Below are 25,528 nucleotides of genomic sequence, written 5' to 3'. Positions count from 1 at the left end.
CTGCCCGTGGGGGGCAAGAGCTGGGCCCCTTCCTCTGCAAGGACAGCCTGGGCATCTGCTAGCTTGTCTGTGGCTCTGCAGAACTGTGGGGCAGGGCTGCGTTTTCTATGCCCGAGGGGTAACCCTCTCTCTAAGGTCTGCTGCCAACAAGGGGGGCCTGGGCCAGAGGCCCCCAACATTCCACCTGAGAGGCCTGAACACACCCCTGCCCCACTCCCCTCCCAGCCCCTTCCCTGCTTGGCTTCCTTGGTTCAGGCAGTTTAGACACCCTCACCCCACCCTTAGCCTTAGGTCCCAGTTGGGGGTGGGGAGGTGGGGCCCTCTTCTCCCATGCGTTGGGGAGTCGTCCTCCCCTTCCCAAACTCTGGGGAAAATGCCTGAGGAAATGGCCAAATCCCCACAGGACGCAAGGGGAGCCCACTGGGCCTTCTGCTTGCTGCCTCCTGGCAGAGGTTTCTTGGGCTTTCCTGGCAGGAGGAAGTGGGGCAGGATCCCAAGCTCCAGGCCCAGGGGCTCCAGGGAGGGCTGTGACTGCCAGCTCTGCACCCGCCCCTCCCTGTTGGCTCCGTCTCTGGCCTTTGAACCTCTTGGCTTATCTCTGCCTGGTTGGCAGGGGAGGGGCAGGCCCCAGGGAGCCAGCTCGCACCCTTGGCCAGGTCTCAGGGCAGCCTTTGTGGGGTTTTTTTTTTGCTTCCTGGAGGGAGTGTGTGGGCGTCCCCTTCCCCACCTGGTTCAGCTGGCCACTGACCCTGAGCCCTGTGAGGTGTGGTTGGGATGGAAGAGGTGAAGCCCTGGGGCAGCTGGGAGCCAAGGCCCAAGGGACTCTGTCCCCAGAGTCCCATGGGCCCAGGGCAGGGCATCATGCTGAGGGCAGAGTCCTGGGCCTGAGGTCGCCCCCGCACCCCCACACATTCATGCTGGATGGCACCACAGTGTGATACCCCTGGGTCCTAAGAAGGGGCTGGGGCAGAGGAGATAGGAAGAGCCTGACAGGGATTTGGATGATTCTTGGAACCCTGAGTCAGCAAGGAGGGAAGCTGGAGAGATTCAGGCACTCTGAAGACTGTAGGCACAAACTGGCCTTTTTCCTACCCCACTGCACCAGGACCACGGGGCTGGCTGCAGCAGGAACTGGGGACCTGGCTGCTGCCTCAGGCCACCCACTGCTCAAGGGTCTATTACTTCTGGGCAAAGATCTCAGACCAGCCTTCTAGGCTGGCCTTCCCAGGTCCCTGGGCTGAGTGGCAGAATTGCCTGAGCCATTGAGGCTTGTGGCTTGCACTCCCTGGGGCAGCCCCTTTGACCTCAGGAACTTCATGCTGGCCCATATTCCTTTGCTTCACGCACCCTCCACCTCTCCCAGCAGATGCCCTCCATCCCAGTCCAGAGTGGCCGCAGAAGGCATCACCAGTGCCCCTGCTCATCTGACTGCCCCCTCCCTGGTGCTGGGGTCACCCTCTGGGTGCTGCACCCTCTCTTGTGTCCCTGGGCCCTTCCTACATCATCCCATCATCCAACACGCACACTGCAGTCCCTCCTGTCTTCAAACACACCTGTGTCCATAGCAGCACTAGTTCAACCTCCAAAACACAGAAACAACCCAGGTGTCCACTGAAGGATGGATGGATGAATGAAATACGGTCTATGTAATATAACGGGAACCCTGGCAGGCTCTTCCTATCTCCTCTGCCCCAGCCCCTCCTTAGGACCCAGGGATATCACACTGTGGTGCCATCCAGCATGAATGGGGGGTGGGGGGAGGGCGACCTCAGCCTTAAAAAGGAAGGAAACTTAGGGGCATCTGGCAGGCTCAGTTGGTACAGCCTGTGACTCTTGATTTCGGTGTCGTGAATTCAAGCGCCACATTGGGGATAGCACTTTAACAGATTTTTGACACATGTACAACATGAATAAGCCAATCGCAAAAAAAATAAACCCTGTATGACTCCACTTGTAGGAGGCACTTAGTCAAAATCTAGGAACAGAAGGCAGGATGGTGGCGGCCAGGGGCTGGGGAAGGGGAACGGGGAGCTAGTGTTTACTGAGGACAGTTTCTGTCTGGATGTGGTGATCGCTGTACAGCATTCTTAGTGTACTTCATGCCGCTGAGCCTTAAAACGTTTAAAATGGTCGGGGCGCCTGGCTGGCTCTATCGGTAAAGCGTGTGGCTCTTGATCCCAGGGTTGTGGAGTTCAAGCCCCACAAAAAAAAATAAAATCTTTACCAAAAAAGGCAAATTTTATGTTGCCCTTAATTACAATAAAAAGAAAAAACCGTATCGACCAAAACAACCTCCGTTGCCCCTTCAGCTGCCATCGACATCAGGATCTGGGGTCTCTGGCACTGGCAGTCTCTTCCAGGCTCCTCTGAAGCCCCCCTCCACCCCACCCCAATCCTGTCAAAGTCCCCAAGGGCTCCCCAGGCCTCTTAGTGGTGAGTTTCCCCATCTCAGTCTGCCCTGGACCCAGCTACTTGTCCGCGGCTAGGGTGTCTCTGGGTTTCCTTGGCCCCAGCCATCCCTTCTTCCGCTCCTTTGTGGTGTTTCTATCCCCAACCTCCAAGTGTGACAGTACCAGTCCCAGGGCCTCTTGGGTACAGTTCCTGGCACCTATCAGAGTGAGTTTTTGCCATGGAGCTAAAAAGCCTTCATCGTGTTCACTTCCTTCATTCTGAAACTCCAGCTTCTGATGTCCAGCCACCCACCTGATGCCCTTGGCCAGCTGACACAATTAGATTCCGCCTGTGCCAACAGCTCTGGCCACACCCTCACGGAGCCCCTCTGGGTGCAGGTGTCCACATGTCCACAGGAGCTCCTCCGTCTAGCTGTTCTAGTGCAAGGCCTGGGTGTTCACTGCACACCACATCCAGCCCAGCAGCAAACACTGTGGGTGTGACACACAGCACGGCCCACACCCAGAACCGAAGGACCCTTCTCTGCCCCCCCCAACCCCCACTGGGCCAGGCCCCCCATGCCAGTCGCCGCTCTCTGCTGTCTTTCCCTACTAAGACCCAAAGGACATGGGGCATGCCTCCGCTCTGAGGCCCCTGCTGGCATCCAGGGCTCCAGATACATTCCCAAGTCCTCACCTGGCCTCTCTGTCCCCCTTCTGCCAAATGGCTCTCTACTCCTCTCTTCCTTGCTGACTCTGCTATCCTTGACCGCCTGCCCTGTGCAAAATGGCACCTCCCCAACTGGCAGCCAGTTCACACACAGACTTTATCACCATCCAAAATACTACACACCTTACTTAATTGCCTTTAATGCTACAGACATCCAGAAGTACCACTAGGAAAAAGGAATGCTACAATTAAGCTCTAGCCTGTCCCTCATCCCAGTGCCATAGTTGCCAAAACGTGACACGATGCACCCTGGAATCCAGAGCCTTGGTCTGTGGCTTGCTGCCAGCTGCCTGTGAGGAGGTGGCTGTGACGCCGGGGGCCAGGGCTTCTGCAGGGTTGACAGCCCCTGGCCTCGCAGCAGGTGCAGTAAACACTGGTAACTGAGCCAGCATCGGCCTGTGAACACCCGTGTCCCCACCCGAGGACTGTTGCTTCCCCCACCTGACCTTGCTCCCGAGCAAGGGACACCTTTTGTGGTGGGCAAGACAAACTGTCTGTCCCGTGAGTCATCTACTGGGGCCCCGGTGAACCACTACAAGGACAAGGCCCTGCGCTGGCCTGTGGCATCCCCCAGGGCAGGGAGAGGTACCGGGGGCAGCACAGCAGTGTTCCGGCCCCCCAGCTGCTTAGAGCTCTCAGGTGAAGGGTGGGGAAGCGGATGTGAAAGGCAGCCTCCTCTGTGGTCAGATTCAAGCTTTACCTGGCCCCTGCTCCCAATCACCCAGGGAGCCAGACCCTTTCCTGAGGAACGGGCTGCACGTTCAGAGCCTCTGTGCTCCAGCGAGGCAGGATCCCACCCGAGGCCCAGAAGGAAGACAAAGAGGCAGGGCAGGCCCGGCTGGGGGAGGGCAGCCACAGCAGGCATGGGGGGTGAGAAAGCATCTTTATTGTGGGGAGGGCAGGGAGAGAGCTCTGGGGTGGACAGAGGAGCTGCTATGAACAGCAAGGCGCATGCAGACCATCCAGGGGTCGAGCGTGGAGCGCAGCTGCAGCCCCTCCACCGGGCCCACCGGACAGCCTTCCTCCCCAGACCCCGGGACAGGGGGCCTCAGGCATGCAGGAAGCGGTTGAAGGCGTTGTAGGCCGACTCCAGGTCAAAGAGCATCTGGCGCACCTGGGAGTCATCTAGCTCATCAGAGGCCGACATGCCGCTCAGGGTCTGCAGCCTGTGGGAGCACAGCACTGAGGTGTGTGCACGGGAGGGGCTTCTCGGTCCTTGACGGGGCAGGGAAGTCTCGGGCAGGGATGCTCACCACTGGCTGACGGTCTGGCGGCCCTCGAAGTCGGGGGGCAGGTGGCTCATGCGGTGCATGGTCTCCATCAGCTCCCGCAGATCAGGCTGGATCTGTGGACAGGACGCTCGGCTTCCTCTGCCAGGAACTCTCTCCTACCCCCGCCCCTGCCACTCCCTTCTCCCAGCCACCCCTCCATCCCTCTGTCCCCTCCGGGAGCCACACCTCATCCATGGCACGGATCTCCAGGCGCAGTTTGTCCATAATCGTGATGAAGAGCTGGGAAGAAGTGTGTGTGTGAGGGACCACAGACCCGCCGTAGGTGCTCAGGGTGGGGGACTCCTTGCAGCTCGCGGGCCTGGTTCCTCTGTGGGGCCAGGCCCAGGTCAGCCCCCACCCAGCCCGTCTGGCCCGTTGTCTCCCTCCTCAGCCTCTCTCCTTGGCTATCTGGTCACTGGATCCCTGCTGGACCCCCCTGTTCCCATAGCCCATGAGCTCTCCTCTATGCCACCTGGCCCACAGGGTTTTGGCTAGGCCTCCTGGAGCTGTGGGTGCATGGGAACCCTGGCTGCACTGACCCTCGGTGCCTCCCACAGGGGTCTCTCTTGGATGCTGCCCAGGGAGAAGGTCCTGCCCACCCCTCATTCCTAACTATGAAGACCCCCTCCTGGTGTGTGTGAGGGCTGCGCAGCCCTGGGAGCCCCGGGCTTCTGTGTACACGGTGGCCATGGCAGGCAGCGTTGGCCCCCCTGACCTCTCGTAGGCCCCCGAGGCCGCAGGAGCCCCCCTGGCCCCTCATAGCTCCCCGAGGCCGCGGGAGCGCACCGAGACCACGTCTGCAATGCAGCGGTTCAGGTTGCCCTTGTCATCTTTGATGGTGATAGGACGGTCCTCTTTGATCCTCTCCATGGCGAGTGGGCAGTCCAGCTGAGGGAGGGCAGGTACCATGGGTACTGGGCCTCACAGGGCAGGTGGCCAGACCCTCCCCAACAGCACCCACACCTCCCGCCTGCTGTTCCCCGGGAAATGGAGGGGCCGGCTCACTCACACGGAACTTGCGGCAGAATTCATCAATGGAGCTGATTTCTGCGCCCTGAACCTGCCGGAAGGCGGCTTTGTACTGGACCAGGAGCCGAGAACAGGCTGCAGTGTACCTAGGGAGAGGGCCAGGCTGCTGCCCTCAGTACAGGCTAGCCCTGCCCACACCTCCCCTCTCTCTCCGCCCATCCAGACACAGGGCAGCTCTCAGAGAGATCAGAGATGGGCCACGAAGGCTGAGGCTTCCCTTGGAGTCTAAATACAAGACCTTGGGAGGACAGTAAGCAGAAGAGGGAAGTGGCCCAAATATGGCTGGCTGCCACACAGGATGAGCCCAGACCCAGGCAGAAGCCTGGCCAGCCCCCTCTTCTGGAATACACTGGCCACACCTCCACATCGACAGCTTGTGGACCTACAAGGCAGGCCTATCTCACTGAACAAAGGCCCCGTGTATCTCCTAAGTGCCAGGCCTGGCCAACAGCGCCTCACATGCTGATCTCCCTGACCCTTCTGCTTGCCTTCTGAAGCCCTTTTGTCAATGAGGACATCTGTGCCCAGGGAGAGCCCCCGGCACAGGGGGAACCCCCGACCAAGGTGGTAGACAGGTCTCTCCTCCTGAGACACTTCTGTACCACGACTAGGACTTCCTGGCTGAGACGGTGCCAAAGCCACAAGCACCCAGGGGCAGCCTCCTGGTGCCGGGTGGTTCCCACAGGAGTGGACCCCCTCACAGCCTAGAGGAGGCAGGATCCATACGAATCCCCAGCTCAGGCCTCAGACCCCTGCTCTTGCTTCCTCCTGAGCACCCATGCCCTGGAAGGCAGAAACAAGCTTCCACAGACTGGCTCTTATCACCGGTGCAAGGTCAGTGGGCTCTCACTCGTTGGGGGTGACGCAGTCCTTGATGTATGCCTTCTCCAGAGCCTGCATTGTCTTCACAACCGCAAACAGCTCCGCCATGTTGTCATATCTGAGGATAGTGTGTCCATCAGGCCACGGCTACCAAAGCCCAGGGAGGGCACTAGCCCTCCCAGGGTGAAGCTGTGGCAGAGTTCTGCATTTCAGCGGCCTCTCCCCCCCTGCCCCAGCAGAGACTCCTTGGGAACTGTTTCGCCAGCCTGACCCCAGAATGGGGGTGGTCCAGAGGTTGGGGGAAGTTACTCAGGGGAGGCAGGTGAACATGGTGTGTGTGTGTGTGTGTGAGAGTGTGTGTTGGGTGGGGGCAGTCCAAGAGCGGGACTCACTTCTCCCGTTCCCGGGCGTTCTTGTACAGCTTCACCTCCTATTGGAGAGAGGACAGCGTGTCAGCCCATGGTACCAGGGTGGCTGCGGGGTCTAGGTGAGGCTCACACAGGCGCTGGCCAATGCTGGCCAGGTGGACATCTGCCACTCACCTCATATAGCTCCGGCTTGTTTCCAGGGGCTGCAACAGAGCAGAGAGCTAGCAAGCTGGCAGCAAAGGCAACCCCAGGGGGCTTGTCCACTGGCCCTAATCCCAGCCCCATTTCATTAGCCCACCCAAGGCCTCACCCTGTGAAACATCCCAAAGAGCCCAGAGGGAACTGGAAGATAGAATTCTACTCCCAGCACCCCACCAACTTGTCGCAGGGTGGGGGACCTGAGCACATGACACTCCTCTGGAGCCAGGGAGACACATGCCAGGCCTGGCTCCTCATTCCACCGCTGCTCCTCAGTTACCTCACTCTACAGCAGGGTCACCACACCTTGCTTATGGTGCAGGGACAGGGCACAAATGATGTTTGTCACATGCTTTGTGACCTTTTCCTTGGCTTGACTCCAGGATACCCAGGACCCCCTGAGGTTCCAGCCACACTAAAGCTCTTATCTTTGTGCCAAGTGGGTCCCACCTGGAGGTCATCTCTGGGCCCCCTGGTGATAAACTGCACCAGTCCCTAGCTGCCCACTGAGGCTTGTATGGGGGAGACACTTATAGCTCCTCCCCCACCCCCCCAACCCTTGGCCTCTGCAGCAGGGCCTGAAAGCCTGGACCCTCTGGGTCCCTGGGTCCAGCTTGGGCCACACTCACCTCCCATGCCTGGAGTGGCTGGGATCCCGTGAAACATCTTGTAGGGCTCAGGTGGCCACAGCAGAGACCTGGGGAGTAGAGCCAATGCCAAATCAAAGGTGACCCCTAATACCCCTGGGTCTCATGTGCTGGACCTCATGAAGAGCTTCCCTGCCCTCAGCAGAGTCAGAGTCAGACAAGAGATAGCTGAGATAGGGGAACTGAAGAACTCCATGAATATCTGCTTTTTTGCTTCCTTTTCTGCTTTTATTCTTGCTAGCACTTGTACCCCTGCCTTGCACATGCCTTGTAGCACAAATAATGTATGTCTACCTTGTAAAGGTCAAGAAGTTAATAATTTCTTTGGAGTCAGCACAGTAGATAACATCTGAAGAGTGACCGGGCAAGGCTGTCCTGTGCATATTCCAGGCCATTGACATGGGACTTTAGATATCTTGATGTCAAGACCCCCAGGATATGTCTTTGTCCTGACCAATGTCTGGATGCCTGAGAGGACATAACCCTCAATAAAAACTCCTGACCCCAATCAGAGACTCACTATTCTTTGCTTTCCGAATTTCCCAGATGCTCCCTCTGCTATGCTCTGTCAGTTATGCTATTGAATAAACTCTGTTCTCACTTCCTTTAGACTCACATTTGATTTCTAACCTGTGTGAAGGTAAGGACCCTCTTGGCTGGTCCAGCAGGGACCCCCTCTGAGCCCCTGGACCTGGCCTGCCTACATCATAGTGATGAACACACAAGGTGTTATGTGCTGTGGTGAGAACACCAGTTCTGCCCTAGAGACTGTCAGGAGGAAGTGGGTGCTGAGGAGCATCTCAGGAGAGGAGAGACCAGTGGCGAGGGGTGGGGGCGCACTGAAGGATGCAAGGCAGAAGATAAGAAGGTGGCAAGTTTCAGAAGACCAGGGGAGGAGCATTTGGGCAGAGAGAAAAGCGTAAATAACACAAGGCCTTTCAGAGGAATGCAGTGAGAGGGATAGACAAGCGGGGGACAGAGCTTTCCGAATGAGGATGGAGGCGGAAACAAGGTACACAGCTCTGGCGATCAGAACCGAGTTTTCTACTAACGCAGCGGGACTCACTGACAGATTAAACATAAGCTCTTGGGGCTCCCAGGGGGGAAGTGGGCTGAGAAAGAACAAAAGCATGAGGCCGCTGGGAGGGTCCTGCCCACCCAGGTAGTTGATGCAGTGCCTAGAGTCAGTTTCAGCCATGCTTTGGACATGAAACCAAACCCACTGAAGAAGTATTTGAAACAGAATGTTAGTTGAAAAGGAATCAAGAACAAGCCCCCTATTTCTGGCCCGATGACAGTCACGTGAGCTGAGTCGGAAGAGATGGAAAAGGAGCAGGCTCCCAGGAACGCTCGCCCTGGCGCTGTTGTGTGGGGTTTCAGAGGCTCCACAGTCATCCAGGGTGTGCTGAGGCAGTTCAGGCCAGAGGAGAGGCCGGGCTAGCTAGCACCGCTGACGCCTGACACTGGGGGTAGGTGGCATCACACAGGGGACGATTAACAGGGGAACGAAGAGAGAAAGCAGCCCGGGCTGGAGCCCTAGGGTACCCAGGGATCAGAGGGACCAGAGGGAAAGGGTTAAGGAGCACGTCTCCGAGGGAGGGATCTTGTCAGGGAAGGCAGATGCATTACAGAAGTCCAGCGGGTGGCAGCTGGGAGACTACTCAGCAACCCGTCCGGAGCTTCTAAGAGGGGGTGCCCGGGCGGAGAGGACTGAAGAGTGGAGAAATAAAGGAAAGAAAGCGCCTGCAGTTCTACGGTGGGATTCCACTCTGTCGCGAAAACGAATGTCCCCTAGCTACAAACGAACATATAGCTAAATCTCAGAGGCCGGACACTGAACCGAAAAGCGAGTTTCTAGAATAATGCCCACATTTGACTGTGTAGATGCCGCCCAGGCTGCCCCCGGGTCCAAGCGAGCAATGAGGCGCCCCGAGTGGGGCGGACCGTGGGGGTGAGGCCCGACCGGATGCGGAGGGTGCACGCGGGGTCCGTGTGCGGCTCGGGACGGACCGGCACCCGCGGGACACACCCGGGGCTCCCGCCCGCTGGGAACGCCGCTCTCAGGGGCGTCAAGCCCGGGGAAAAGGCTTCGCAACGCCGGGCGGGGCCGGGGCTAAAGGGACTACCCCAAGATGAGGAACGAGGTGCCTGGGCGCGAGGGGGACCCTGTGCGACAAGACGACGCGCACGGACCTAGCCCAGCGGCCTTTTCCCATCCGGTTCAGCTGGCCCTTCCTAGCTCGCCCCACCCGGCCCGGGGTACCTGCGCTCGCTCTGCCGGTCGGGGGGACCCGCGGCGCCGCGCTCCCAATCGACCGCTCGGCGCTCTTTGACGTTTGCGCCTGCGCACGCACTTACCCCTAGCTCCCGCAATCTACGCTCGATCACCAAGGTCTGCCCCTGAGCCCACCTCCCTCCCAATCGACTACCACCATGACGTCCGCGCCTGCGCACCCGGAAATGGGCGCGTCCCGACTCCTGGCCACGCCCGCGGCCGTACAACCCACAGGCGGGAAGGGGCTCCGGGAAAGGAGACTGCCCTCTCCGCGTAACCACCAAATGACCAGAGCTGCCCCCAGTTCCAGCGGGCTCTCAGCTCCCCTACAGCAAAGTGAACCCCCGCTTTCCCCCTCCCACCCGCCTTCCAGGCAGCAGCGGGGGTGGAGGCAGCAGCGGCGATCGTTTATTTGAGGCGAGGGTGGGTTGCAGGGCAAGGGCAGCGCCGCCTGTCAGAGGCGCCGGTAGAAGAGCTGGGGCCCTCGGTCCAGTGTGCACGCACTTCCAGGCTGGCCGGGCAGCAGCTGGCGCAGGGCGTCACGGTCCTCGGTGGAGAGGCGTCTGCTGCACAGCTGCAGCTCCTGGAGCTGCTTAGTGATCCTGCCCCAGAGGCCCAGGCCCAGGGGGCCCTGGACAGCACAGCCTGCAGGGGGGGGGGGGGGAGCTGGTCTCAGGGAGCAGGCCCCAGCGAGGTAGACGGGGGAATCCCGCAGGAGCCAGTGGCGTTCGCAGTACACCTATGGAACTCCCAGGCCTGTGTTCTTTTCTACCAACGTGGCCCTCAGGAAGAGGCCACTTCCCCTGAGCCCCAGGGGCTACAACCAGGTGCTTGGGCAGATGCCCAGGAGAGGCCCACTAACACCCTAGGAGGGCGTGTGTGCTTCCAGAGAGGCCACCCGGTCCGTGGGCTCCTTTCATAGCCAGTAGGCAGGCAGGAGGGAGACTGGCTAAAATAAATGCTGCAATCACATCTGTGCCTCTGACAGTTTCTATGACAATGCCTGGGGTCTTTCCATCTGTAAAATGGACACTATAGGAATGCCTATGGGTCTTAAGAGGACAGACACTAAGCTGTCAAGGTTTGATCTCCAGGGAGGCCAGAGTGCCCAACAGGCTCAGGACCCTAGGGAGCTAGGGGAGAGGACAGGTACAGATGCCAGGTGTGTGGGAAGCAGCCCCTTAGCTGTGTGCAGATATCCCACCAGCTTGCCTTCAGGGCTGCCTTCTTGGAGGAGCCGGCTTGGCCTTGTGGGGTGGGAGTGAGGAGCAGGAGGAACCCACGGGTTCCCTGTGTACACACCCACTCCTAGTCCTTATCCTCCTAGAGGGCAAAGCCTGGTACTCTCCTGCCCCAAGCCCTGGCTGGATGTGTCAGGCTATTGGGTGGCCAGTTTACCAAATTAATGTCTCCTGGGGTCATCGTCAAGGCAGCTCTGGTAGGGTACTGTGCCTGGGTGTGGCCAAAATGAGAATACACAGGCTGGGAAGGTAGAGTCAGGGCAGGCCCTGCCTGGAAGTGGGAAAATCCCTCGGTGGCAAGTTTTTGCCATCCTGATCTTGAGCTCTGTCCTTTTGCCAATGGTAATTAGGAAATCCTTGTGAAAGGGGACCCACCCCCATCCCCCCACCCCAGTCACCATGGTCTCTGAGGTTCAGGCTGAACAGGCCAAAGGCAAAGCCCCCATGGTCCTCCCTGCCCTGTGTTAGGAACCGGGCTTATACCCCCTTCCAGTCACACTGGTCACTGTTCCCCACTGTATCTAACTAAAGGAGCCCAGCCCACCTTTGCCATCTGGCTGGTAGCAGTGACAGCCCATTTAGAGGAAGCACCAGGGCTTCGGGTAGGTCCCCAAGCTCACCTGACAGGCCCAGGAAACTGAGGCCTTGGGGCCGCACCTGGAGGGCAGACAGGAGCTCCTCCAGGCCAACACGGCCAATCTCAGGGTTGGCAGACAGGTCCAGTGAAATGAGTGAGGGGCAAAGAGGAAGGCATCTAAGACAACAAGGGAAGAAATAAAGGGGTCAGCCTCTAGGGAGGGAGGCCCCCAGTACTGCAGAAAGCTGCCCCAGACAAACCACAGCTCTGGGAGCCATAGGCCAGGCCCTATAGGCTCTGCCCCAGTATGCACGGGTGCAAGTACTTCTCTAGGGCCAGCTGGACACTGCCAAGGGCCAGGACCATAGTGACCAGGCCTGGGTATATGCCTCCCTGGCTTGGGTGCCCAACACCGCCAAGAGCCAGCTGAGGCTGGAGGGTCATGAGTGGCCCCGGTATGGGCTGCTACAACAAAGGGTAATGGGAAAGGCTGTCAGGAGCCTCAGGAGTACGGGAAGAAGAAACACAAGGAGGCAGGCTTGAAAGCTGGAAGGAGTGAGGGGAAGAAGCTGTTACTACCAGTTGTTACTACCAGGGCCTCGGGTAGGTCCCCAAGCTCACCTCCCTTCCCTGACCAACCCAGCGCTCCAGGGTACTGGGACTTCAGATCAGACTCCCTCAGAATAGTGCAGGAGTGGGTGGCACAGCATTACCTGCTCAGTTCTCTCACCGCCTTGTCGCCCAGGTGGTTTGCAGACAGGCTCAAGTGAGTCAGAGCACAGCCTTCCTAGACACAGCAGAGGCCCAAAAGGAGTAGGGTTGAGTGGGGCACCTACCCTCTCTGCCTCCCAGTAGAGGACCCAAACCCAGGTCAGATACCTTCCTTCTTCCTCAGAAACAAGGGGCCAAAGACTGCCTGACCCCCAAGGCACCAGAGGGGAGCAGCATCCTTTCAATGTGAAAATCAAAAGGAAACGCCTCCCCTTCTAAGTCATACTCGACATGTGAAAATCACAGGGATCAGCCCCACATGGAAGAGTCAGGGGAGAGAGCCCTAGGAAGCCTGGCCAGACCTTGGGATCTGCCTGGGGTCCCAGGCACCTTTCCTGCTGGCCAGGGATTCACAGCCCGAGGCAGCCAGCTCTCCCAAAAGCTTCACCCACAGCTGTTCTTTCTGAACCTGCAACCCTCTTCCCAGGCTGCTCCTACCCCTGCCAGGTCTCAGGTGCGGAACTGTAGCCCGGACAGCCCAGCCTTGCTTTGCCATGGCACCCCCCACCCCCACCCCTCTCCCACCAGCCGCATACATACCTTAGTCAGGAATCTGACCACAGGCTCCACGAGGTCTGAGTCACTCTTGCTAGCTGCCACAGAGCTAAGCTCCAGGCGCTGGAGGGTGTGAGCAGGCAGGCTCTGCAGGGCCTGGGCCAAGGCACTGGTGCCCAGGATGTTGTAGGACAGAGACAGTGTCTTCAGGTGCTTGGCATCTGCACGGGGGACCAGAACCACTGTCAGCCACACACGGTCACCAACCCAGCCCAGCTGCAGTCCTAGGCCCAACACCTTCATGATCCCTCTGGGGAAGCTATCATCCCTGAGATTTTGTGAGGGAACTCCCACCTGGGGTTTCCCAGGCAGGGAGGGGACAGGGCCAGACTCCTGAGCCCACCCTCTCCCCACCATCTCTGGGCTACCTGACTCCCCCAACCCAAGCCAGGACGGAGTACCTGAGACAGGCCCTGGGCCAGGGTGTCTGTGAATGATGGGGTGGGGTTGGAGAGCACCTCCTGCTGCCCTAATCCCAGACTCTCCTCTGCTGTTGCTCTCACATCCCCAAGCCCCACTTCCTAGCCCACCACTTCTGCAGAAAGGCCCCCTGGAGGACTCCTAGTTCCCAGTCTCTCAGTACTGGGACCACCGCTCTCCGCGGCCTTGGTGTCCGTGGTGGGATCATCTAAGGCAAACGGAACGCTAAGAGCTGGTGAGAATAGGGAGACAGGGACAGCGGCCCATGGCACATCCTAGGGGAATGACCCGAGCCCAGGAAGACCTAGCACATCCACCTATGTGCTCCTAGACACCACGCCTGGTCGCCGGGGCCCCTCTTGCTCAAGGCTCTCTGTGCCCCTGGACATGCCCTTCTGATGGCAACTGGAACCCTGGGGCCAGGGAGTGGACATGCCCATCAGCTCACCTTGGAAGGCACTACCTAGGGCTGCCTGGTGGCTCAGGAAGAAGCTGGGGCCAAAGCCACAGGCCTGGAGATGCAAGGTACTGAGTGAGGGGCAGGCTTGCAGGATGAATGCCAGGGCCTGACCACTGCCATCCCCGAGAGGGTTCATGCTTAAGTCCAGCTCCTCCAAGTTCTGTGGAAGACATGGGCCCCCTGGAGAATCTGGTCTCCTTGCCATCCCAGAGCTGGGCAGAGGTCAGCACTCGCCACTGCACCTTCCCACCCAACGACGGGCTGATTGCAAATGTTCTGATGCCGCCCTGTTGCCAGTCTGCTGCTCCCCATGCCTCTACCTGCAAGGTGGTCTGCCCCAGGAGGCCTGTGGCAAGCTGGCGTAGGCCTTCAGGGCCCAGGTGATTGGAAGAGAGATCAAGGAGAATCAGGCCAGGCATGGTGCCCAGGGCGGCCAGCAGCTCAGCAGCACATCCATCCCCCAGCCGGTTCCCTGCCAGGTGCAGCTCCCGGAGAGCCGCGTGCAGCTTCAGGGCCCGCAGCAGTGGGGTGAGCTGGGTCTGGCGCAGGGCCAGGGAGCAGGCGCTGAATGAGGGCCCTGAGCCCTGGCACTCCATGGCCTGGAGCACCTCCTGGTGCTCCTCTGGAAGGGGGGATATAGCGTCACCAGGACCAGAACCTGCCGTTCTGCCCTGGGAATCCTGGGGGGTCAAACCAAACATCTCCCTCCTCACTCATGAGCCCTGGGACACCCCAGAGGTGCTGCAGAGCCCAATCCCACAAGCCTGTGGGCCCAGCATCACTTGAGCCCCCACACATGGCTGGTGGGTGGGGATGTCCCTTCTCTGACTTGTCAGGTCCTCTCAGCAGGGCTCCAACCTCTGTCACCGCCATATCTCAGGGCCCAAGGCAAGCTCCCTTGGAGAGCCACCCTGGACCTACCCTTCAGTGGCTCTGGTGACTCTATGCCATCCCGCCTCCCACAGGGCCAGTGTTGGGGAACACCCACATGTGTGGGCACCGGGCAGAGGAAGAAAACCTGAGGCCAGATGTCGGGAGGAGGGTGCCTTGGTGGATATCTAGGGCTCTGGGACATTAGGCCCACAGACCTGGGAGTGGCACAGGAAAGTGGACCATGAACACCCAGCCCCTCTGCCCAGGCCACTTCAGGCTCTCCTGGGCTCCTACCTTGCTGCAGGCTCTGGCAGGCCCTGCGGTAGCGGTCAGCCAGCGGGGGGAGGTCCCACGAAGTCACCTCAGCCAATACCTGCAAAGCACCGTCACTAAACAGCCCCGAGGGCCCCCCCACGCTGGGGGCTCTCCTATGCTCAGGGCCCAGGCTCCTACCACTCACCTCCTCGTTGCTCTGTAGCACATCAGGGATGGGGTCCTGTGGGGCCAGCAAGGCTCCCTCCTTTCGCAAGACGAGCCTCGGCAGCAGCCCACAGGCCTGGCAGTAGCGCTGGGCAGCCTGATCAGCCAGCCAGGCCACAGAGTGGACCTCCCTGCTGCAGGGACAAAGGGGAAGCTGGGCTGGCCAGGTCCCTGCACACACTGAGGAAAAGCCTCTAGGGTCCTGCCATCTCTAGGTCTATAGCTCTTCTGTCTGGCTCCCTCCCCTCCCCTCCCGCTGCCCCTGCCCAGGACATGCCCGTGCTCTCTGCAGCTCTTCCAAGCTTTTCCTAGGGGCCACGGGGCCTGACCTAACCACTCCAGTGCCCTGTCTATGCTCCTGCGGGGCACTCTTGCCCTGGCCTGCAACCTCACGTCAGCTATGGTAGGGCCCCTGGACAGCAAGGTGACGCAAGTCAAAGTAAGCCCTTGTGACCCGCGCCATCTGATCTGCAAACGTGAGGGTTCTCCCAGGGGTGCCGGGGAAGCTGGGACTCGGAGGGCATGTGACGCCTTACCTGTGTGGGACGGGGATGAGGAAAAGACTGTCCTGAACTCGCACTCGCACCCGGATGGGAGGGGGCAAAGACGGACCCTGCTGGGTGGGGGCAGGGCACAACAGCCTCAGTCAGAAAACACAGCCGTCTAGCCTCACTGCCCCCACCGCCCCCACCCAGGGCGTGCACCCACCGAGGGCTGGCCCGCCACAGGGCTCTTCTCCCCACTGGGCCCCGAGGCCCTGGAGACACCTGGGCTCCATGGAGGCTCTGCAGCCGAGCTACCGTCTCCACCTGCCCTGACCAGTGCACCGCAACTCCTGAGACGGTGCAGCCGGCTCTGCCTGGCCCGGGCCCGGGGCCTGCTGGAGCTCTTGCTGCCTGACCCCGAGGCACTACGACCGGTACTGTCACCACTGCCTGGGGAGCGGGGCAGATGGCCATCCTGGCGGCTGTGGAACAGTGGTGAGTCGTCCTCCAGCCAGTCTGAGGCCAGACACTCCTCTTCAGGGATGAGCGCTGGCCGTTGCAGGGTGGCCTCGCCTGGACCCCAAGGTGGGCCGGACCCCAGGTGGCAGCTCTGGGCACTGCCCACGCCTCGGACGCCCACCCAGGGAGCACTTGCTGCCGCCGCCTCCCGGTTGCTGGTGGATCCGGGCGTGCAGGCTTTGTCCTGTTGTGGCTGGACAGAATGCCGAGGCCTCTTCTGGTTCGGTCGGGGGGGGCCTGGGTTTTCCTCACCCTCTGAGCTGCTACTGCTGGCCAGTTTGTGCCTGCTCCTCCGAGGCCTGGTCACAGCTGGAACTGTCTGCCCCAGAGAGACCCTAGCACGAGCCTGAGAGGTCTCTGGGGGTCCTGGGCAGGGGCTCGAGGGAGGAGAGACCTCAGGGTCAAACAGATGGTTACGTGGAAGAGCGTGGGGAGCCTGGGAGCCGTGGGGAGCTGTTGGGGGATAGAATCTCGTGTGAGGCAGCGTCCGTCACTACCCAACCACCCATGCTAAGACATCACTTGGAATCAGGGCCTGGGGCACTCTCAGGTCAGGGAGAGCCGTCCCCAGGGGCAGACGGTCTGTACTTGCCTCGGCCTGAGGGGGCCGCCCGGAGCAGCCTCTCCATGGCACCAGCCTTCTCTCGGGTTTCGCTGTCCAGATCCTTGCCATACAGCTTCACCCACTGCTGCAGTGTCTCCAGCGGGCTGTGCCCCTGCGTGGCGGTTGGCTGAGCAGGGCCGGCAGGAGCATCCCACCCGCCACGGCCTGGCCTGTACCCCCACTCACCTTCGTGGTTCGGAGTGTGACTGACGCTCCCCGTTCAATGAGCAGTTCAGCCACCTCGAAGTGGCCGCAGTTGAGGGCATCGTGCAGAGGGGTGATGCCTTCACAGCCCTGGCCGCCTGGGTCATCTACCACAGCCCCGTGGTCCAGCAGGAAGCGGACAATGTCTGTGGGCCAGGAGATGTGAGCTAGCTCCCGGCCTTTGTTGGCCCCCGTCCTTGGCACGTACCAGCCCCGTACTCACCCAGATGCCCGTAATTGCAGGCCTCATGCAGGGGTGTCCAGCCACAGTAGTCCCGAGGGTTCAGGGGGTGGCCCTGAGACCAAGGATGGGAAGGAGCCTCACCTGAGTATCCCTCAGGCTGGCCTCACTGTGGGGCTCTGAGGTCCCAGGAGAGCCAGGGCCTGGGTCTCAGAACTCAGAACGGGCCCCGTAAGTCTACCCTCAGGCCTGGCTCTGCCCTGGCCTAGGTCCTAGCAGAGAGAGATGGTCCCCACACAAGATGCATCATCTCAGGGAGGCCCCTGAAGGGACTTGTGCAGGCCCAGCAGCCACGATGCACCCTGCAGCTCCCATGCCCTGCCCTATCCCCTCAGGGAGACAGTGCACCCCAGGAGAGAGTCCCCATGACCCACAGAGTAGCTAGAACGAGGCAGCAGACCCACCTGCCTTACAAGGTCCTGGACACGACCCAGGCGGCCCTCGATGCAAGCTCGGTGTAGCAGAGTCTCCCCAACGTCATTACGCCGGTTCCACTGTGGACAGTTGTCCCAGGACAGGAAGCAGAGGTGTGAGGGGACCAGGCAGTCCTGGCAAGCATGGGAGGGACACACGCAGTACCCCCACACCGTCCTCACCTTGTTCACCCTCTGCCGGCCCAGGCAGGCCCGCAGCTCCTCGTCCTCCTCCAGCTGCTGGGACCAGCCCTCAGCATCACCCTCTGGAACAGAGCCCGGCCCACTCCACGTAAGCCAAGCCCCCCCGTCCCCAGGCTCCCCTGACCTTCCAGGCCTGGAGGACGGGGGTCCAGTGTGGACTGCTATTCCACTCCCAGCCCTGTCCGTGGTTGTTCCTCACTCAGACCCCCGGCCCACAGGGGATGCACCCGACCTTTCTGCCCACCTGACCCCTGTCCATCATGTGCTGACCCCATGCCCAGACCCCTCTGGATCTCCCCACCCCAGACTTCTGTCCCCTCCTGGGAAGCACCCTTGTTGGGCCAAGTCACGCTCACATTACAAATAGCTCATCCCGTGAGCCCAGGTGCCCTCCACCTGCACGTGCCTGGCCTTCCTGTCTGCATCTGCCTCCCCCAACTCACTTGGCTGACCCCACTCCTCTTCTCTGCTCTTGTCCTCTACTCCCTCTGCTGCTGGTCTTTGCTAGAACCTTCTTCTACTTCACAGGCTCCTCTTACATGACCACTTGCTGAGTGGTATTACCTATAGTTCCTGCTTTGGTCCTCTAACTCTCCTCTGGCTCCCTACACCCACATACCGGTGACACGCAGCCTAACCCCCTTCTAAAGCATGGCATAACCTTCCCACAGCCGTTGGCCGCTCACTGAGAGGTTCTGGAAGCCCCTCAAATTCAAAACTGAACTTGTTCCTTGTGGCCCCAGGGACAGGTCTCCCACCTCCCGCCTCTCAGCCAGAAGCGAGCCACCGGCTTGCACCCACCAGCCTGGCACCCCCTGGGTGATGGCTCCAGCCAATCCTGCACACCCACCTCCCACAAGGCTGACCCCGCCAGCCTTGAGAGAAAGCCTGCACCAGCTCTCAAGGGTTTCAGGAAGTGCTGAGCTCCTGTGCCTGGCAGCCAGCGTGCTGTCTCCACTCCCCTCTTGTCTGCCCTGTGCCCTCCTCTCGTGGTGCCACTTCTCCAGGTCTGACCCTGCACCTCCTTCCCCAGCAGATACCCACTAGCCTTCCCATCAATGACTCCTCCAGGAAGGTTCTGGAGCTGCCCCAGAGCCCCCCGCCCCCACTCCCCTCTTCCATCTACCAGCACAGACCGCCCTTCCTCCACAAGGCTTGAATCCTCCTGTCGCGAGCCGGTGAGCAGCCCCAGTGAGAACTCCACCCTCGCCCGGCCCAGCCCAGGGCCCAGCCCCAGCAGGTGTCAGGGAGGAAATGCCACGTGCAGCTGGCATAGGGGCCAAGGCAGCATTCGGGCCTCACCACTCTCCGAGAGCTCCACGTCGCTGGCCTCGGGGGTGTCACCATCACCCTCCTCCTCCTTATCCTCGTCCTCCTCCTGGTCTCTGGGCACGCTCAGCTCCTGCAGCCTGGCTTCAGTGCCAGGGGCCTCCTGGGGCTGCAGCCTTAGCTGCATGCTGTGGAGGTGCTGTAAGACCTGCCTCTGAGGGGCAGGGGATGCCCAGTTCAGGGCTCCAGGGGCACTAGACACCCTGAACGGGGAGATGGGGGTGGGGAACGAGGACAGGCAGGTCGCAGGAAAGCTGCACTGGGGGGTTCCACGTGCGTGGATGGGCTTCTGTACCTGCAGCTGGGGCCGCTGGGCCTGCTGGGCACAGCTGAGAGCCTTTTGGAAGCATGGTGCCAGCAGCTCATAGGCATCGCCGGCCTCCTCTCGGGATAGCGCAATGTTTAACCAGGTCTTGGCCTCCTGGAGCAGGAGGAGGAGGGATGAGCTTTGTGGCTGCTGTCCGCCCCATGGAACTGGCCCCGGCCAAGGCCCCGTTCCCACTGCTGCCCCCATGAAACAGGAGGACGGCAGCCCTAGAAAGGGAATGCCTGTCCACACAAACGCTCGAGAGTGGCAGTCCTGAGGCAGAGCCGTGAAGACCTACTTGCATAGCCCCTCTGCACCCCGGGTGGGACCGGACGCCATTACTGCTCACCTCCAGGGCGTCGCCACCACGCAGCCTCAGCTCCTGTTCATAGTGGGACACGGCCCGGCGGTGGTCCTTCATGTCTCCCAAGGTGGCGGCCAGGGACACGTGGATGACGGCCAGCTCAGGCCCCGGCCTGCTTAGCAGTTCTGCAAAATACAGCTGTGGAGGCAGTGACAGCGAGGCCAGGGCTGCCTCACACCCCACCAGCCCAGAGTGTCACGATCGCCCCTTTCCTCCCGCCCCAGCAGGGGACGCACACCTGCTTCTGGTAGGCCTCGGCCGCCTTGGGGAAGTCGCCTGCCTTAGAGAACAGGTCCCCCAGCTGCTCACAGATGCCCATGGCACGCCGGGGGTCACTGGCCTCCGACTCTTGCAGCTGCTGCTGCAGCTGGACCACTGCCAGCACTGCAAGAAGAGCCTTAGTGAAGAGGGGACACAGCGTGGGGCTCCAACCCGACCGCCACCTGTGACTCGTGTGCCCTGGGTGGGCCGTCCACTGTCTCTAGGCCTCTGCTCGCCCCTAGGTAAGGGGGCAGTAACAAAACACACCTCGTGGACTTACTGCATGGATCAGGAAACTAGTAACTGACACCTTGAAAAAGCACCTAGCTCACAAGGGGAGCTACTAGCTCCTGCCACTAGTCCTCACGGGCCACACGCGCTGTCTGCTCTCCCATCCTCTCTGGCAACACTTTCGTCTCCGCCTTGCCAAAAAGATCCTGGCTCATCTATAAATGCCCAGCCAGCCTCCTGAGCACCCTCAATGTGTCCCCCTCTGACACACCATGCTGAAGGCTCTGAGAAATGGGGGGGTCTCTTCCCAACAAGAAGGGGGCGGGGAGCAGGAAAAGGCCTCACACTGATGCCGCCATCTCCTCACCCCTTCCGGGGGAAGTTCAGCACCCTGGGTCCCCTTCCAAGGCTCACCATATTTAAGGGTCCGGCATATCGCTGCCTTCTGCAAAGGCTTCTGAAAGCCCAGCCTGTAGGCTTTCTTCAGGGCTCTTTTGGCAGCCAAAAAGTCCCCCAGGTCTTGGAAGATCTGGGGAGAAAAGAAAGGTGAGATTGCAAGCTCCCTGGAGCCCGAGCCCCTCGGCAGGCAAGGCCCAGAGCTGTAAGTGGGCACCTGCGAGATGAGCACGCAGCAGTCGCTCTCCATGAGCTCCTTCCTCAGGGCACGTGCGCACTCACGGGCCCCCTCCAGGCAGCGCATGGCTTGGGAGTGCTGCCCTCGGCGCCAGTGGATGGCACCCAGGTTGTAGCGAGCACGGAATAGGTCCTCGTAGAGGCGGTTCTGCCTGTGGGAGGCGACAGGGCTCAGAGTGACTGGGGGCACCCAAGCGCTGACATGTAGCTGCTGATGCTAAGCCAAGCCTGCTCTATGCCACAGATGTGCGGCAGGTAAGCAGGGAGGGCAGGCGGTGCTCTCTCAGGAGGCTCCTTCCTCCAGGGGCGGAGGCCTTACTCGGCAAGGAAGATGCTCTTCCGGAAATAGTCATTGCACGGGGCCATCTGCTGCAGGCTCTCGAAAGTGAGGCCCAGGTTGAGGTAGAGGCGGGTCCTCATCTCACTCAGCTCTCGCTTGGTCAGCGTCCCTAGAAGATGCCCCCACAAATCCTCAGTGCCTCATCCCCACTTGGGGTATCTAACTCGGGGTCTGTGCAGCCTGTCCCCCACCCCTCTTCCTGTCTCTTGCTGTGGTGACGAGCTCCTGCTGTAGACAGAGCGTGGGAAGGAGCAGACAACGCCCAGACGTGAGGCTGTGGGGAGCACAGGCCATGCACCTCCTCATGGGAGGCTTTGAGGACAGATCTCAGCCTAGCAAAGGGTGGGCCCAGGCAGGTAAAACCCACCATACAGACAGAGCAGACACTGGAGCTGTGGCCTCCTCTGCTAGCAGGTCAGGAGGCAGAGGTTGGGAAGGCCTGGCCTCTGAGGGCCCTCACCCTGCAGCTTCTCGTCCACAATAGCCAAGCTCTTCTCAAAGGCAGTCTGTGCCTGCAGCAAGGCGTCCTGTGACTGACAGTGGTCATAGATGTCCAGGTAAGTGCGGCCAATGGTGGCCCAGGCCCTCTGCAGCTCAGTATGATTAGACAGGGAACGGGCCAGCTCCAAGTAGCGGTGCTGGTGCTGGGGTGCAAAGGAATGGCCATTGTGAGCCAGCTCCCAACCCAAGCAAATCCCATATGTACCCCAACTCCAGGAGGCGCCTACCTCTGCCAAGGAGAACCCCCTATGCCCCTCAAATCCCCACAGAGCAGGACAAAGCCAGGCTGCGCAAGTCCCATATCCTCTGTGCCATGGGCTGCCTGTGGGGACAGCGGTGCCACACTCCAACCAGCCATCATCATCATATGGAGGAGATGCTGACTGGGAGTTAGCTGGGCTGTTGCAGCCCCACTCGCCAGGACCCGAGCAGGCCCTTTGTGGACAGTTGTGCCAACTCCCCAGCTAGCCCACAAACACAGCTCAAGTGTTATGTTCGTTAATGGTTTGTGGGGCCAGACTCCCAGGCTATGATGTGCCTACCCAAAGACCAGACTACAATTCCCTGACACAGGGCTGCCTGAAGAGGCCATGTCCAAGCGTGTCCCCCTCTAGCCAGAGGCCAAGACAGTGAAAACTGTGCTTCTCTCCTCAGAAAGGGACCAGCTCGAAGTGTGGGCTCTGCAGGGCCGGGTGTGGTCAGCATGGGTGCTGGGGGTGGGAGTGGGCGCTGGGGGTGGGAGTGGGCTCTGTCCACCTTCAGGGCAGCTGAGTAATCCTCCAGCTCAGCCAGTCGCTCTCCGATCTTGCGGTGGGCCACGGCACAGCCCAGAGGGTCATCGATGCTCTCCAGGAGCTGTAGCTCATGCTGGTGCTCTCGCAGGGCCTCTGCGTAGCGGCCTGGGCAGGCAGGCGCGGCAGGCTTCAGCCCTGGCTGGGCAGTCGGCCAGAGGCTGCGAGGGCGAGCGAGGGCGAGCGAGGGCAAGCGAGGCCGAGCGAGGGCAAGCGAGGCCGTGGCCGGCCCTGGGCGGCCGGCTCAGCAAGGTTCCTGGCCCCGGCCCTCGGCCTTCCCCCCCCTCCCCCCCCCACCCCCCCCCACCCCCCCCCCGTCCCCGCTGGCTCACCCGGTCCCCCATCCCTTCCTGCCCCCCAGGGCTCCGACCTCCAGCCCTACAGTTCTCCCGGCCCTGGACCACAAGATGGGCCAGGCCCGGGGCACTTACCATGGCTGGCCAGGAGCTCCCCCAGCTGGTGGGAGAGGGCGGCCTCGTCCCGCAGCTGCCCGCTTCTCTGGGCCTTGGCCTTGGCCTTGCTCAGCTCTGCAGAGAGAGGGAGACGAGGCAGGGACGCTAAGCTTCTTCGCCTGAGTGGGCCAGACCCTCTCCTCGCCCAGCATTCCGCCCGGAGACTCACGACGAAGCTCGCGCTCCACATTCATCCTCGATCAGCCGCGCGCGGGGATCCGGACTTCCCGCGTTCCCTGCCGCCGCCGCCGCGGCTCCGCCCCCGCCAGGCGGGGGCCATCCCGGGAAATGTAGTCCAGCCGCCCGAGGCATCGTGGGAGCTGTAGTCCGGCTGACGTCCGGTCAGGAAGGACAGTGAGAGGGTGGCGGGAGGATCGGCTCCTCCGTAGGCTCTTGGGGTCGCGTGGAAGCTGAGCCCCATCCTCACCCCTGATCCCGACCCCGCAGCCGCCCTTGGGGTGCGGTCTCCTGCGCTCGTGCTGCCGCTAACCACTCACACACGCGCAAAGCCTATCTGCGTGAGCGACTTGGGAGACACACTGCCTTCATATAAAAGGAAATGAAGAGATCTATGATCTAATACCCTTGAGTACTTGGATATGTGCATGTAATCAAATACGCCCCTTTTCACAGAGCCCGCGGAACAGCCGCGAATGCAGCCCCAGAGCCGTCGCGTTCAAGGACACAACCCCCCGTGTTTTGGGGGAAAAGGGGGGATGGATGTGTCTTCCAAAGTGAACAAAGTACTTCTTCCTCAGTGCGCACACAACGAACTCTTGAGGGCTTGGTGCACCCAGGCCTCAGACCTCTAAATGCCTGTCCTGTATCCACTGCTTTGAGGAACCAACACCTACCATGCCTTAGAGGTTTCAGTCCCCACTACACAGCACATCCAGCCCCGGATGCAGGGTGATGAGACTGGTGTCCAAAGACCCCAGGGGAGGCCCGGAAAGAGTGTGAGGTGGCTGCATTTATTTTCTGTGGAAGTCAAAACAGACCCAATAGGGTAGAACTCTCAGCCAGTGGATGAACCATGAGGTCCACAGTGGAGGAAGTGAGAGAGGGGGTAGATGGTTCTGTGGGTCTAGGGAAGACTGCCCAGGACCGGTGATGAGGCTGCAAGGAGTGGGGGCAAGGGCAAGTCTGAGGAACTGCAGGAGATGGGAAGTTGGATCCAGGGAACCCTCTTCTCTTGGAAGGGTGAAGGGCTCTGCAGGTCCCTAGTTGGGTCTGGTAGGTGGGGAGCACAACAGGGAGGCCCTGAAACCAAAAGAGCTGCTTTGAGGGCAGGCTGCTGGAGTGTGAGGAGCACAGTGAGGAGTAAGTGGAGATGTGGTAGGGGTGAGAGAGCGAGGCCAACGGGGGTAGAGACTGGCTCAGCTCAATAGGCCAAGGGCAAAGACTGTGTTGGGGCTCCCCTTCCAATGTCAGCATTCACAAGACAGCCCAGAGAGGACCCCACTTCTCTATGCCTCAGCTTTCCCACTGGTCAGGCAAGATGTGTATGTGGGGCAGTACTGAGCAGGGTCCAAGGAGTGGGGGCCGGCAGGGGCAGCAGCTGAGTCCTGCCCAGGACGCTGGCTTCACCCAGGGAAATGCATCCATGAGGCTGGCTTTTCACATAAGGAAACACAGACAAAACATGGTTTGGAATTTTTTTGAAACTATATAGTTACATACAGAAAATATCCAAAGAGAACGCAGACCACAATAGTGACATGTAAGTCATTTCCCACAATGATAAAAACACCTCTCACTTTCCTCTTTAAAAAATTATTTTTATTATTTTTGCAAATGTCTCACTTGGGTGAACTGAGGGATGTAGTGCACATAGGGGAGTGGTGATGGCGGAGGGGGCAGCCTGCTGTGTGCCCCCAGGCCTCCTCCACATCTGCCAAGGTTGCACCCCCACTCTCTCTAGCTCAGGATGCCAAATGCCAAGGGGTCCTGGAGACAGACCACGGGTGTTCTCTCCTAACAAGGAGGTTGGGAAATCCCCAGTAAATCGATGACCCCAGTGAGATGCCACAAGTAGGTTTGTGGCATCAGCTTCCAAGAGTGGCCACAACACACTACAATCTCCCAAGGTACCTGCCTCCACCAGGATGTAAGGCTCAGCTGCTGAGGTGACCGTCAGAGTGGGGGCTGTGTTGGGGAAGGCGATGCTGGGATGTATTACTACCCCTCTTGGGCACCCCCCAGACATACCCTTGGGCTGCCAGAAATAGTGGGCTGTATGCCCCCAGCAACCCGGATGCCCTGGTGCTGCAGAGCCCAGCCCATCTACCACCCCCATCTAAGAGCTGCTAGCCCTAGGACTGTGGGGACAGGGCGCAGAAGGCCCAGCTGGCCTTGGTTTCTCCCTCCTGTGGCCCCCGGCCTGGTCCCCTCTGGCAGCCACATACCTGACCTGCATAGAGATGTTGCCTCCCACCCTACCCCACCCAGGAGAGCCTTCGGGCGCTGCTCCTCTGCCAACTCAAATCTCTCACACACAAACCTAAATTACAGGCAGACCAGGTAAGCCTGCCCCTACCCTGAC

General features: G+C 60.4%; 2 protein-coding genes across 7 annotated transcripts; both read right to left on the bottom strand.

The window, feature by feature from the left end:
- Positions 1 to 3,984: 3,984 nt before the first annotated feature.
- VPS28 (VPS28 subunit of ESCRT-I) lies at positions 3,985 to 9,845 on the bottom strand. 2 transcript variants are annotated; one of them, XM_045455658.1, is made up of 10 exons: positions 9,719 to 9,845; positions 7,438 to 7,505; positions 6,785 to 6,813; positions 6,635 to 6,672; positions 6,271 to 6,360; positions 5,401 to 5,506; positions 5,178 to 5,279; positions 4,578 to 4,631; positions 4,374 to 4,465; positions 3,985 to 4,286 (listed from the first exon to the last, which is right to left on the bottom strand). In XM_045455658.1, exons 2-10 carry the CDS (start codon positions 7,472 to 7,474, stop codon positions 4,169 to 4,171), a joined length of 666 nt encoding a protein of 221 aa, XP_045311614.1. In that variant the 5' UTR covers positions 7,475 to 7,505; positions 9,719 to 9,845; the 3' UTR covers positions 3,985 to 4,168. The 2 variants fall into 2 exon arrangements, with proteins under 2 accessions (XP_045311614.1, XP_045311613.1); XM_045455657.1 differs by having other exon boundaries at positions 9,649 to 9,739.
- Positions 9,846 to 10,116: 271 nt separating this feature from the next.
- TONSL (tonsoku like, DNA repair protein) lies at positions 10,117 to 23,257 on the bottom strand. 5 transcript variants are annotated; one of them, XM_045455485.1, is made up of 26 exons: positions 23,156 to 23,257; positions 22,966 to 23,061; positions 22,500 to 22,642; positions 21,703 to 21,886; positions 21,222 to 21,351; positions 20,883 to 21,054; positions 20,684 to 20,798; positions 20,016 to 20,161; positions 19,763 to 19,915; positions 19,402 to 19,527; positions 19,080 to 19,260; positions 17,757 to 17,839; positions 17,565 to 17,654; positions 17,143 to 17,215; positions 16,902 to 17,065; positions 16,704 to 16,827; positions 15,816 to 16,564; positions 15,644 to 15,720; positions 15,088 to 15,241; positions 14,922 to 15,000; positions 14,075 to 14,376; positions 13,743 to 13,914; positions 12,860 to 13,035; positions 12,262 to 12,335; positions 11,592 to 11,725; positions 10,117 to 10,375 (listed from the first exon to the last, which is right to left on the bottom strand). In XM_045455485.1, the coding sequence occupies exons 1-26, from the start codon at positions 23,178 to 23,180 to the stop codon at positions 10,185 to 10,187; spliced, it is 4,113 nt and encodes a 1,370-aa protein (XP_045311441.1). In that variant the 5' UTR covers positions 23,181 to 23,257; the 3' UTR covers positions 10,117 to 10,184. The 5 variants fall into 5 exon arrangements, with proteins under 5 accessions (XP_045311441.1, XP_045311442.1, XP_045311439.1 ...); XM_045455486.1 differs by having other exon boundaries at positions 13,743 to 13,806; positions 15,644 to 15,723; positions 23,156 to 23,254; XM_045455483.1 differs by having other exon boundaries at positions 15,644 to 15,723; positions 23,156 to 23,252.
- Positions 23,258 to 25,528: the final 2,271 nt, after the last annotated feature.

Source organism: Leopardus geoffroyi, chromosome C3 (genome assembly GCF_018350155.1).
Source record: "Leopardus geoffroyi isolate Oge1 chromosome C3, O.geoffroyi_Oge1_pat1.0, whole genome shotgun sequence".
Classification (NCBI taxonomy): domain Eukaryota; kingdom Metazoa; phylum Chordata; class Mammalia; order Carnivora; family Felidae; genus Leopardus; species Leopardus geoffroyi.
Note: the sequence above shows the minus strand (reverse complement) of the source record. Positions and strands in the feature narration are given on the sequence as shown.

Excerpts from the sequence above, each read along its gene's own strand:
- TONSL (XM_045455482.1), bottom strand. The coding sequence starts at position 23,180 with ATGAATGTGGAGCGCGAGCTTCGTC. Across the intron at positions 17,216-17,564 it reads TCCAGGACCTTGTAAGGCAG|GGCCACCCCCTGAACCCTCG; the intron begins GTGGGTCTGCTG and ends CCTTGGTCTCAG. Across the intron at positions 16,565-16,703 it reads GGCGGCCCCCTCAGGCCGAG|CTCCCCACGGCTCCCAGGCT; the intron begins GCAAGTACAGAC and ends ATCCCCCAACAG.
- VPS28 (XM_045455657.1), bottom strand. The coding sequence starts at position 9,671 with ATGGGAAAAGGCCGCTGGGCTAG. Across the intron at positions 7,506-9,648 it reads GGAAAAGGCCGCTGGGCTAG|GTCTCTGCTGTGGCCACCTG; the intron begins GTCCGTGCGCGT and ends TCTACTCCCCAG. Across the intron at positions 6,361-6,634 it reads AACGCCCGGGAACGGGAGAA|ATATGACAACATGGCGGAGC; the intron begins GTGAGTCCCGCT and ends CACTATCCTCAG.